Source organism: Somniosus microcephalus, chromosome 2 (genome assembly GCF_052327205.1).
Source record: "Somniosus microcephalus isolate GS21.2 chromosome 2, FLI_Smic_1.0, whole genome shotgun sequence".
NCBI lineage: Eukaryota > Metazoa > Chordata > Chondrichthyes > Squaliformes > Somniosidae > Somniosus > Somniosus microcephalus.
Genome location: NC_140988.1, coordinates 327,805,017 through 327,818,106, shown reverse-complemented (window position 1 = coordinate 327,818,106; position 13,090 = coordinate 327,805,017). Strand labels below are relative to the sequence as shown.

At 50.4% G+C, this 13,090-nt stretch overlaps 1 protein-coding gene across 1 annotated transcript in view; it reads left to right on the top strand.

Moving 5' to 3' along the window:
• LOC147123570 (netrin receptor DCC-like) overlaps positions 1 to 8,948 on the top strand; it is a 33,325-nt gene extending 24,377 nt beyond the window's left edge. The window contains exons 3-4 of the mRNA XM_085974798.1: positions 3,207 to 3,346; positions 8,581 to 8,948. Of these exons, the coding sequence (XP_085830924.1) occupies positions 3,207 to 3,346; positions 8,581 to 8,670 (230 nt within the window). The 3' untranslated portion in view covers positions 8,671 to 8,948. The remainder of the gene's footprint in view (positions 1 to 3,206; positions 3,347 to 8,580) is intronic.
• Positions 8,949 to 13,090: the final 4,142 nt, after the last annotated feature.

The following is a 13,090-nucleotide window of genomic DNA, read 5'->3' as shown; positions in this document are numbered from 1 at the left end:
CTGGGCAGTGCTGGCAGGCTCTTGTTGCAGGCCGAAAATGACAGCTAGTTCTGGAGCACAAGTCTTCAGCACGGCAGCCGACAGCCGGGATGTTGTCAGGGCCCATAGCCTTTGCTGTATCCAGTGCATTCAGCCGTTTCTTGATATCAAGTGGAGTGAATCAGATTGGCTGAAGATTGGCTTCTGTGATAGTGGGGACCTCAGGAGAAGGCCGATATGGATCACCCACTCGGCCCTTCTGGCTGAAGATGGTTGCAAACGCTTCAGCCTTGTCTTTTGCACTCGCGTGCTGGGCTCCACCATCATTGAGGATGGGGATATTCATGGAGCCTCCTCCTCCCGTCAGTTGTTTAATGGTCCATCACCATTCATGACTGGATGTGGCAGGACTGCAGAGCTTTGATCTGATGCGTTGATTGTGAGATCGCTTAGCTTTGTCTATAGCATGCTGCTTCTGCTGTTTAGTATGCATGTAGTCCTGTGTTGCAGCTTCCCCAGGTTGGCACTTCATTTTAGGTGCACCTGATGCTGCTCCTGGCATGCTCTTCTGCACTCCTCATTGAACCAGAGTTAGGGCCCTGGCTTGATGGTAATGATAGAGTGAGGGATATGCCGGGCCATGAGGTTGCAGATTGTGGTGGAATACAACTCTGCTGCTGCTAATGGCCCACAGCATCTCATGGATGCCTAGTTTTGAGCTGCTAGATCGGTTCTGAATCTATCCTATTTCACACGGTGGTAGTGCCACACAATACGATGGAGGGTGTCATCAGTGTGAAGACGGGACTTCATCTCTACAAGGACTGTGCGGTGGTCACTGCTGCCAGTGCTGTCATGGACAAATGCATCTGCGACAGGTAGATTGGTGAGGACAAGGTCAAGTAGGTTTTTCCCTCGTGTTAGTTCTCTCACCACCTGTCGCAGGCCCAGTCTGGCAGCTCTGACCCTCAGGACTCGGCCTGCTTGTTCAGTAGTAGTGCTACCGAGCCACTCTTCGTGATAGTCATTGAAGTCCCCCACCCAGAGTACATTCTGTGCCCTTGCTACCTTCAGTGCTTCTTCCATGGAGGAGTACTGATTCATCAACTGAGGGAGGGCCATAGGTGGTAAACAGCAGGAGGTTTCCTTGTCCATGCTTGACCTGAAGCCATGAGACTTCATGGGGTCTGGTGTCAATGTTGAGGACTCCCAGGGCCACTGTAAACCACTGCGCTGCCACTTCTGGTGGGTCTGACCTGCTGATGGGATAGGACATACCATGGGATGATGATGGAGGAGTCTGGGACATTGGCTGAAAGGTATGATCCTGCGAGTATGACTATGTCAGGCTGGTGCTTGACTAGTCTGTGGGACAGCTCTCCAAATTCTGGCACAAGTCCCCAGATGTTAGTGAGGAGGATTTTGCAGGGTCGACTGGGCTGAATGTGCCGTTGTCGTGTCCGAAGCCGCTGCCGAGGTCAATGCCGGGTGGTCCGTCCGGTTTTCTTATTGTTTCTTTTCGTAGCGGTTTGTTACAACTGAGTGTCTTGCTAGGCCATTTCAGAGGGCAGTTAAGAGTCAACCACATTGCTGTGGGTCAGGAGTCACATATAGGCCAGACCAGGTAAGGACGGCAGATTTCCTTCCCTAGTGAACCAGATGGGTTTTTACGACAATCCGATAGTTTCATGGTCACCATTACTGATACTAGCTTTTTATTTCTCCGGACCATTAGTCCAGGCCTCTGGATTACTAGTCCAGTAACATAACCAGTGTGCTACCATTCCCATTGGACAATGGGACAATTCCCACTGTATGTGATGTTTGTGTGGTTGTGTGTATGCTTGTGGGGAAGTGCATGAGAGAAAACAGATATATAACTGGATAGTACTACCCTGAGCTGAGGCGGGGGGGTGGGAGGGCCTGCCACTACTTCTCCCTCTATTCCCTCAATGGTCTTATATGCGAGGACGTGCATCAAAGTAATGTATGGCTTATAATTTCTGAGCCCTCCTTCAGTTCAGGTATGTTCTCTTTTATTCTGTGCCATTTTGTCATACAAGCATAGAATTAGCCTGCAAATATTATAAGTTGAAAGAACACATACCCAATAATAGGCATATTCCCAACCTGCAGCTCATCCTGTGTGTCAATCAGTGATTATGCGTCGTGTAGCACTTTGAAGATATGAGTGTGTCAAGGCAATCAATTGTAAGTTGCAACCTAAATGTATGCCCTGCTGGAGTATGAGTACATATAATCAGCAATGAAAAAGCTTATTGTTTTATGAACACTTGGCATGGGGCCAGCAGTAAATATAGAATAGGATGGTGGCCAACTGTTTGATATCTTGGGCCATCTATCTGGTAGATGGCACTGTTATGTCATCTTACCGCCACAACTTCACTCAAATGTGCCATCTTCTTCCACACCTGTTTCCAGGGGGTGCAATTTTAACCCTACCTACCCGGGTTAAAATCACCCAGGTTACGGACCCGCCCTGGCGCCATCGGGTGCTGATCAGTTGCGATTTTAACCTGCTCGATTGAGCCCAAAGCTGGCAGAGTCTTTTTTTTTCAGATGCATGTTAGGTCCCAATGACACCATCGGGACCCGACTACAATTTTAAATTGGCAGCCTGAGCGGGAAGCCGCAATGAGCGGGGAGCGCTCCTTTGGGCCCACAAGTGAAGCTCAGGCCTCTTCTGCCGTGGATTCTCCCCGCCTCCCATTGCGAAAGCTCTGCGGGATGGCTCCTGAAGCTGTTCCCACCACTGACCTAGTCTCGGTGGGTGGCCTCTGGGCTGAGCGATTTTCCGCGGCAGGCGGCGTGCGGGCAGGAAACTAAATTGCTAGTGCGGCTTTCTGCCGGAGGCCCGCTGGCAGTTATTATCCAGGCCCAGGTCTGGTGGTTATTGCAAACTGTGTTGGGCCTAGCTACCACCTTCTGCCAGGCATGCTGAAATGCTCTGGGTGGGATGGCCTTGGAGTGATAAACAGGGCAAATTACTTCACAATCCACCTCATGCAGCGGTACCTCCACTTCACCAAGCACCAAACAGGGGTTTGTGTGCTGTGCTGGTCTATCACTTGCACATTTTGCAAGCTCCCATTTATAAAAGGGATGCCTCACAAATTCTAATTTATAAACGTGTAAATATTTTATGTATTGACTAACGGGAGTTATATGTCGTCTAACTTTGGATTCTTTGCGGATTTTGATCACAGGTTCTAATCTTGCGCTGAGTCATGGTAAGACGGCCTCACTGGGACTGGCTGGAAAAGCGAGGTCTCCGCTACTTCCTGTTTCTGTCCCAACAGCCCCAGAGGTCACAGAGGAGAGCCACAGGACAGAGGACCATTCTAATGTAAGGTCAATAGAATTAGTTACATTTTAAAAGCAAAAGAGTTGATACTGGAGGAAAAATAATAACGTTGTTGTATCACATGTTGGCAGTATTTTCCCTTCAGTAAATTTCCGTTGATATCAATGAAGTCAGTATACTGTTAGGAGGATGAAATTTCTCTGCTGTTGTTTTATTCATTGAATGCAATAGAAACAAATTTAGCAATAACTGGCAAGCAGAAATAGAGCATGTGGTAACTGAGGGCAGCAACTTGTTTGACAGACAAGATTGCAAATTGAATGCTTATTTCGGTTCAGTCACATTTTAAAACCGTCTCATTTCAAATCTCAATATTTTGCATGCACTGAACCTGGCCAGTAGCTAGCTTACCTGGGCTTGGCTCTGGATTAGCTCTCAGGATGGTCCGAAGTCACGGTCGCCATTCAATGGACTCCTTCCTGTTATTGACGTCACCATGTCAACTTGCCATTGTTCAGCCCTCCATACATTTGACATTTTATATAAAACAGTATCACAAAAGTCCCTGAAAATATATTTTAAAAAGGGCAAAAATGGTGAATAGTGCACATTGGCCTAGAAATTCAGTTGCGTTAGCCAGCTGTTAGCGCCATAAGAGGGGTAGATTTCGAGCGCTAGGCACTTAGCGCCCGGGCGCAGACCGATCTGCGCCTACGCCCAACTTCAGTTGACAGTTAGCGCCGGCGCAAAGTGTTTGCGCGCGCAGCTTATGACGTCATTTCGTCGTGCAACGCTGTTTGTGCGCCCCAAACCGGAACTTCAGTGGCGCCCGCCCAATGTGGGCGTGGCGCTGTTAAGAACTGTGAAGTGGAACGCAGCAGAGGCCCTGCGGGCCTCGGGGAGCGCTAATTAAAGGGCACTTACACTGAACTATAAAGGCCAGCCATTTTGCTGCAATGACTTTAGTGCTTTGGATTTCTGGACAGAGACCAAGGAACAGACCTTACTGATTTGGGACAACATAGGAGAGGTATTTTTGGCTTCTGGCCATAGCTTGGAAATTTGACTCATTGTGATTTCACTGTTTGCAAGTATATTATGGGGGCTGCATGGGGTTGCAACCCTCAGTTCCAGCATTATGTGCGAAGAGCTCGCAGATGCTGTGTGAGAGGGGCAGCCATGCCTAGACGCAGAGGGGCCATCAGGCGTCGGCAACGTAGGCCTTACCCACTCAGGGAATACCGGCAGCAGGTGTCCTATCTCACCATGACTGCCGTGCATTGTGTTAAGAGGCTGCGCTTCAGAAGGGAGGTGGTTGCAGAGATCTGCCAGCTGCTTCACAGAGATCTGCGTCCACAGCTGATGTGCAGGACGTCTCTGTCGGTGGAAGTGAAGGTCACGGTGGCTCTGAACTTTTATGCAAGCGGCTCCTTCCAAGCCGCTGCTGGGGACATAGCGAACATCTCCCAGTTCGCCGTGCATCGCTGCATCCGGCAGGTCACCGATGCCCTTTTCGCAAGGAGACACCAATTCATCTCCTTCCCCATGACCCTAGAGAGGCAGGAGCAGCGTGCAGTCGGATTTGCAAGGATCGCCGACTTCCCCATGGTGCAGGGCGCCATTGACTGCACGCATGTGGCTATGCGGGCACCTATCGACAATGCCGAGGATTACCGCAACCGGAAGGGCTACCATTCCCCAATGTACAGCTGGTGTGTGACCACAGGCAGCGCATCCTAGCTGTCAATGCCCGCTTTCCAGGAAGCAGCCACGATGCATTTATCCTGCGCCAGACTACTGTGGCTGACATGTTCCAGGCACAGCCTCCCCCAAGAGGATGGCTTATCGGGGACAAGGGCTACCCTTTGTGTACATGGCTCATGACCCCGCTCCGCGCGCCCAGGACCCCTGCTGAGGAGGCATACAACGAAAGCCATCAAGCCACAAGGAACATCATAGAGCAAACGATTGGCGTCCTCAAGCAACGGTTCCGCTGCCTGGATCGTTCCGGCGGCTCTCTACAGTATTCGCCGGATAGAGTCTCCCAGTTCGTCGTCGTTTGCTGCATACTGCACAACCTGGCTATCCGCAGGACTCAGGCACTGCCACCTCACGTTGGACCACCACCTCAGGAGGACGAGCAGGAGGACCATGAGGAGGAGGAGGAGGAGGAGGAGTACCAGCCCAGGAGGGAGCCACAAGGTCCAAGGGCCGTCCGTCGGCGGCTTATTAAACAACACTTCTAGGCCCCCTGTCAGGGAATGGCTTGTGGCAATGAACGCACCTGAATGCAGCCGCTCCGCAAGCCCTCAGCCGGTTAACGCAACAACCACTTGAAACATCACACATGGACAAGCTGAATAAATAAAAAGCTTTATTTAACAAACTCAGGGCCGTTCCCACATGAAACACAAAAACAGACAAGACCCCCAAAAAACAGTCAAAAACATATCTCACTCCCACAACCTGGGGAGGAATAACAAAACTTGTCCATCCAATTGGCCTTCATCTTCGGCCTTACCAAAATAAACCCCCCCCCATAGAGAACACAAACACCCCCATATGAAAAAACATTTGCCTTCATCTTCGGCCTTACCAAAATAAACCCCCCCCATAGAGAACACAAACACCCCCATATAAAAAAACATTTGGCAACACACTCTACTTTGTGTGCTGAGAGGGCGAGTCCTTGTGCAGGCTTCTCCGGCCCCTGGCCGACCTGCTGCTCCGCCTCAACCTGGGCCCTGTGGGTGTTGCAAGGCTGGGGGAAGGCTCCTGAGGGGCACAATGCGTGACGGCAGATGCCCTTGGGGGTCGGCCTAGACGAGGTCCGGCCCTGGAGGGGCCGGCTGCTGACTGCTGCAGCTGTGGCTGGCCAGCATCAGTCTTTCCAGCAGCTCGTCGCAGCTTTGCTGGGGGAGTGGCAGTGGCGGCTGGAGCAATGGGGGCAAGCTGGCTGATGCCAGGCGCTCGCTGGTCGCCAGAGACATTGGCAGTCGGCCGGGCTGACACTGCAGCAAGCGCAGCAATCTGGTGAAGGACAGACCGCTGTGCTGCAGCAGCGCGGCGGGTGCCCTGGCGATGCGTCCGTGACACAGCGAGTGTGGCAGAAGTGAGTGCCCGTACTGCCCTGGTCTGTGCCCGCATCAGACCAGCCAGTGTCTGCACGGCACCACTCATGAACTCTCGACTCGCGTCCTGTGATGCCTTGAATTCTGCCCGACTCGCGTCCTGTGATGCCCCGAATTGATCAACACCCCTGGCCTGTGCTGCCGCGAGTTGTTCGAAACCCCTGGCCTGTGAGTCCCCGAAATTGGCCACACTATGAGCCAGGGACTCAATGGCCTGAGGCAACTGTGCCACAACCCCCATGAACTCGGTGTGGCGACGCTCCGAGTCCGCGGACATTTGATCAAGGAGGCGCACCTCCTGGGCGAGGACCGTCTCCGGACTGGAGGCCGGACTCTCCCTCTGGGGAGAAGGCCGCCGAGCTGGCCGACCCTTCCCGCGTGGCTGGACGCCACTGGGCCCAGCAACTGCCCTCCCCTGCAACACTTCCCCCCTCTGGGGAGAAGGCAGCCGTGCTGGCCGACCCTTCCCGCGTGGCTGGACGCCACTGGGCACAGGAGCTACACCCCCCTGCAGCACTTCCCCCTGGCTCTCCTCCAGGCAAGACGTGTCCACTCCATTGCCATCCCCTGGCGCGGATGAGGGTTCCCCCGATGTGCCGCCTTCCTCTTGCTCCTCATCGTCCTCCTCTTCCGAGGGACTGACACTCGCCGCTTCAGGGACCTCCTCCTCACCAGCTGAAAGCAGGAAGGCACAAGAGTAGCTTTAGAGTGAGGACAGGGCGTCAGCGAGGGAGGCATGAGTGGTGGCATTATGCGCATTGGTGGGACAGTGGCAAAGGATGTAGATCTGAAGCGCAAGGGGACCGAGAGAGGTCCAAACGGTCATGTCCTTACCATTGGGGCCCAGCACAGGGTCGGCATCTCCAATAGCAACGGGGCCAATCACCCGGGCACGCATGAGTCGAGCCACGCGCTCCTCCAGGTCACTGAGCTCCTGGAACTGGGAACGGCCTCCCCCGGTGACAGTCCGGCTCTTCAGATTCTGCGCCAGCTTGGCCTGCAAGAGAAAGGATGGCCTCTAAGTACAGTGTGGTGCCCTGTTGGTGTGTGCACTGCCTCCCATGGTCGAATAGCTTGGCCAGTGTGGTGCCCTGTTGGTGTGTGCACTGCCTCCCATGGTCGAATAACTTGGCCAGTGTGGTGCCCTGTTGGTGTGTGCACTGCCTCCCATGGTCGAATAGCTTGGCCAGTGTGTAAAGTGCAGAAAGTGCTATTGATGAGCATGCCAGTGCCATAGCTGCTGGAGGAGGGCTGGCCATTAGGCCTTTGAGGTCCCTTTGCCCATAATGTGAGGTGCACATGCAAGGATGAGGAGGACACTGGAAAGGGTACTCACCCTGACCAACCGAGTGAGGTCGTTAAACTTCTTCCGGCATTGGTCAGCAGTCCTGGGGACATCGCTGTTGGCTGTGACCCTCTGGGCGATTTCCCTCCAGGCTCTCCTGTACAGCCTCTTGGGAGCCTTCTTGCCACTGTCCGGGCACAAGATATCTCTTCTCTTCTCCAAACCCCTAAGCATCACCTTCAAATCATGGGCAGAGAAGCGCTGCGCTCGTTCACGGGCCCTCTGCATCGTTGCTGGTGCTATTTCTCTCCAGCAGCAGTGTTTAGGCCTAGCTGGAGGGCTGCAGTATCCAGGGCGTGGCAGCAGACCAAGTCGACCCTTCCCCCTTTAAGAGCTGGCCGGCGTCAGGGTGTCTGCTGTCAATCAAAACATGACCGCACCTGCGCTGCGCCCGGCCTCGGCGGTATCACTCTGCACCGCCGGCTTAGCGCCTAAAGAGAGGGGTGCAACGCCAGTTTTAGCGCTCGCCCAAACTCCTTGGCCAAAGCTACTGAATATCGGCGAAGTGGCCTCCACTTTGCGCCAGGCGCAAACTTTAGCGCCTGCCCGACTTTAGCGCCCCAAAAGTGGCTATACTGAATTTCTAGGCCATTGTGTTTTCATCTTGCGTTACACTATAATTTGAATTCGGAACTGAGTTACACTCTGAGGGTGATAAGTCAGTCACAAGGTATATTAAACTGTATTTAGAATAGTTCTGAGAGTTTTTGGAGAGGCCCTTTAGTCATACTGTTTTGTCTTTTCCATACTTCAAAATGTCTGCAGAGTGTAAAACATGGCTATCGTGTTTCCTCATTCAGGTATATGAGCAGGATGACTTGAGTGAGCAAATGGCCAGTCTGGAGGGCCTAATGAAGCAGCTGAATGCCATCACAGGCTCGGCATTCTAACCACCACCACCTGCTAGAGACAAATCAACCAGGAGCCAGGCAGCATGCCAGTATTTATGTACTGACGTTGGGACACGCAGTGTGCCCTCTCTTCAGCAACTTTCAGTTCAAACAAGGAAATTCCTCAAAAGGACAATGTTCATGTTGACACCTGTTCCATTGCTCATCTGTATATACACACTGTCTTAGAGTAATGCTCTGGAGTTTTGTTAATGACTGGTTCAGTATTTCACTTGCAACTGACCTAAGCAACTCACCCAGGGAAGTTATTAACTTGGAACAGGAGAAGGGCGGGGGGGGGGGAAATACAACAGCAGTAAAATGGAGTCGCTGAGCACGCTCCATCAGTGATCCCATGCATTTTGGGAAAATGCTTCTTCCACAACTCAGACAATAAAATACATGTAGAATAGAGTCTGTGAACACACTCCATCAGTGACCCAATTCAGTTTGGGGAGGGGGGTGCGGAAAGAAGCTGTGGTTTTTAGGCAGTCTCATGAGACACTGGATTATTGGGCGTGCACAATAGGAAAAAAACGGACCCCATTTGATACCAGCAAATAAATATTGATCGTTTAAAAAAAAATGTAGGCTGTGTCAGTGGGGCATCAGCATGAGGTAATATTCTAAATAATTGACGGTGGTATGTCAGCTTACATTTAAAGGAGCCGTTCAGTGATCAGAGTGCAAGCCTCAGACAGTATCATTAAAAGCACACTGCAGGCTGTAGAAAATCAAAACTTCTGCCCAGCTCAGAATAACTTGTTAGTGACCCTGTTTAAAATGAGTGGGTGTTTAACACGGAGTGTTCATTGACCTTTGAAGAAACCAATTGTTTTATCTTCTGCCCATTTGATAAGAGAGAAAGTAATTAAAGCTGCAGGTCCAGACATCACGAGGTGTTCAGAATTCTGGAGCACCCTAGGCTAAATGATCTTAATGGGGACAAACCACACATGCTCTAATTTTTGATGTTGTAGGATATACGGCCGTGATGGATCCATTATTCAACTACGGATTCTTTGACAATTAATTACACGTGCTACATTATTTGATTGCAAAGATGTAGCCATCAAAGTTTTGACTTTTTTTTGCATTATGTTGTGAGCCAACATGTCAAACATTTAGGGGTTGTAGATTTATTGTGGGAACTCTTAGGCTAAGAATAACAGCAGATTCATGGTTATGGCTTATCATCTTACAGACAATTGCCGTTCCTCCCTAGTGTTGCTGTTGTATTTTGCTCGCCTTTGATACGCACAAAAAAAGCAGCAACACATAAACTGTCGAACCATCAGTCTGGTTTTATCATCTATAATAAATTAAGCCCCTCGGATAGTATATGATGCTATCTTGTTGGTCGATCAACCAGATTACTCTCCCTTCCCATGTCAGAACCAAATATCCATGACCTCATGACTTTCATGGCAACCTCCTAACCCTGCAGCAATAAAGAACAAGAAAGAGGTTTTAGACCAATCGAGTCTATTTTGACGAATGGCAAAGCTTATGATAGTTTTGAGTTCGTTATTACCAACAGATTATAGGGTAGAAATTCGATTGTGTTTTTGCCCAGTTTTCGGGCACTAATTGGCATTCTTCATATAAACTTCACAGTGGGACGTCCCACGCTGGAAGTGCGTGCACAACACAACGGTCGCCACATTGGTTAAGGCTCTCCAAAGGCATCCCTGGCGGCCGCCTGAAATTAATGCGGGGCTCATTAAAATATTTAAATTGGGGTCCTGCGCTTGCTTGTATTAGAAACTTTGGGGAAATTGTTGCTTGGGAGCCTTCGATTCGGTCATTCTTAAGTCCGCCCAGAAAAACATGGCAAGAACACTCAGGAAGCAGGCTGAAGCAGTGATATTTAAAGGGTTCCCCACCTCCATTAAGATAAATCTCCAGATAGGCATTTTTTAGGCTGCTGGGGATTCTTGAAGCAATCTTTTGGCTACATTGGCTGAGTTTGGGGAAGTATTTAAGACTAAATAGCTGTTAGAATGCTGACTTTAGGCTGCAGCTATACTCTGTCGCTTCACTGGCGGCGCGAAAACTGGGAAAGATGGGAATGTTGTTGGGATTGCCATTGAGGCTGCCACACCAGGGGGAACAGCAGCAGCAGGAGGCACGGCAGCACAGACCTGCGGAGGGTCAAAGAAGCGGGCGAATGAGGCAAGGGCAAAGGAGACTAGATTGATTCCTGGGATGAGAGGGCTGTCCTATGAGGAGAGATTGTGTAGAATGGGCCTATACTCGCTGGAGTTTAGAAGAATGAGAGGCAATCTCATTGAAACATACAAAATTCTGAAGGGGATTGACAGGGCAGATGCTGAGCGGTTGTTTCCCCTGGCTGGCGTGTCTAGAACTAGGGAGCATAGTCTCAGGATAAGGGGTCGGCCATTTAAGACTGAAATGAGGAAGAATTTCTTCACTCAGAGGGTTGTGAATCTTTGAAATTCTCTGCCCCAGAGGACTGTGAATGTTGAGTCTTTGAGTATATTCAAGGCTGAGATAGATAGATTTTTGGACTCTAGGGGAATCAAGGGATATGGGGATTGGGTGGGAAAGTGGAGTTGAGGTCGATGATCAGCTATGATCTTATTGAATGGCGGAGCAGGCTCAAGGGGCCGTATGGCCGACTCCTGCTCCTAATTCTTATGTTCTTATGAGACCTTACAGCATGCAGGTGTTTCGCAACAGGCTGTCTCAACCCAACATGATAGAGGAGCAGTGTTTGAAGGCTGCGCTTCAGCAGGCAGGCAGTCACTGACTTACATCACCTGTTGCAGCAAGAGTTTGAGCCAAACACCTGTGGCTGTAAAGGCTACAATGGCCCTTAACATTTACGCAGCAGACTCATTCCAGGCTGCAGCAGGTGACATCAGCAACATCAGTTAATTTCTCTGTCCATACGGCCATCAATCAGGAGATTGACGTCCTCTTCACAAGGAGACAGCACCTTCCCAATGCAGGCGGCTGACCAGGAGGAGAGAACCATCACGTTTACCCCCATCACTCAGTTTCCTCAGGACTGCATGCATGTTGCCTTATATTATTACCTGTCAAGAACCAGCCATGTTTTATAACAGGAAGGGGTTCCACACCCTGAATGTTCAGCTCTTCTGTGACCACAGACAGTGAACAATGTAGCTCACTGCTCAGTTTCCAGGCAGTAGTCATGATGCCTGCACCAGTCCTCAATCCCCTCTGTCTTCCAACCAAACCAACAGGTGGCAGGCTGGCTCCTTGGAGACAGAGATATCCTCTCTACACCTAGCTCATGACTCCTGTCAGGAACCCCGGGCACAGATGCGGATGCCAGTACAATGAGAGCCCACAAGAACAAGAGCTCTCATTGAACAAACCATAAGCGTCCTCAAGCAAAGGTACTTGGACCAATCTGGTGGAGTCCTGCTGTATAGCCCCAAGCCAGTCTCTGGATTTGTAGTGGTGCTGCATGCTACACAACTATGCCATTCATAGTGCTACCTGAGCCGTCCTATACCCTTGCCTATGCTCCTGTGCACTAGTGCTTGGTGAGTCTTCCAGTGCAGATCTCTCCATCTTATCCTCTAAAGTTGGGGTAATGCCAATCTCTGAGCTGGTTCTTGGTACGGTAAAGTCAAGTGACACTGTATTACTATGAGCACAGCGCTCTTCCAGCACCTCAGCCTCTGGAAGAGAGGGACAAGGATTAGCATTTAGTGTCAAAGTTAAGCAGAGACAAATGAGTGGCTGCTGAAAGCAGCTGCATTTTTCCAGGAATAGCGTGTGATGGTGAGATTTTAGTGAGAAGTGAAAGAGTATAAGGTAGCCAAGAGCCTTGCAGAGCTCGTCCTCCAAACTCGCCACACCACTGCTGCAACCCATGCCCATGGATTCCATGATGTCCTCCTCGTCATGTGAGAGCACCTGAATGGAAGCTCTCCTTCTGTCCTCGCCTCCTCCTTGCTATTGATCATGACCTTGCCCTGCAAGAAAGAAGGCAGAGTGTTAGTGGTAGCATAATGAGATGCTTTGAGGATGTGCATGTCAAGGTGAATAGTGGTGCTAGTGTGTGAAAGGTGGCATAGGTGTGAGGAGAGTAGAGTATAGTATTAGGAGCAGAAAGAGGTGGAGTGAAGTGTAAGAGCTTAATGATCTCTGACTTCTTGGACAAGACACCAATAGGCAGCAGCCAGTATGTTTGAACAATAGATCAAGATTTATTAAGCATACAGCGTAATATACTTAATATTAGATGATAGTTTTAACGAGTAGCTCACAGCCCTTGGTCTCTGGAACCTCTCGGACACAGATGACTTCGTCTTAAGCCTGTTCCTTTGTTCTCGCAGTACATCTGTGTAAAGTTGTTCTTTGAGTATCGAGGTTTTAACCCTTTTATCAAAAGTTGGTTTGGCCAGTGTCCATATATGGT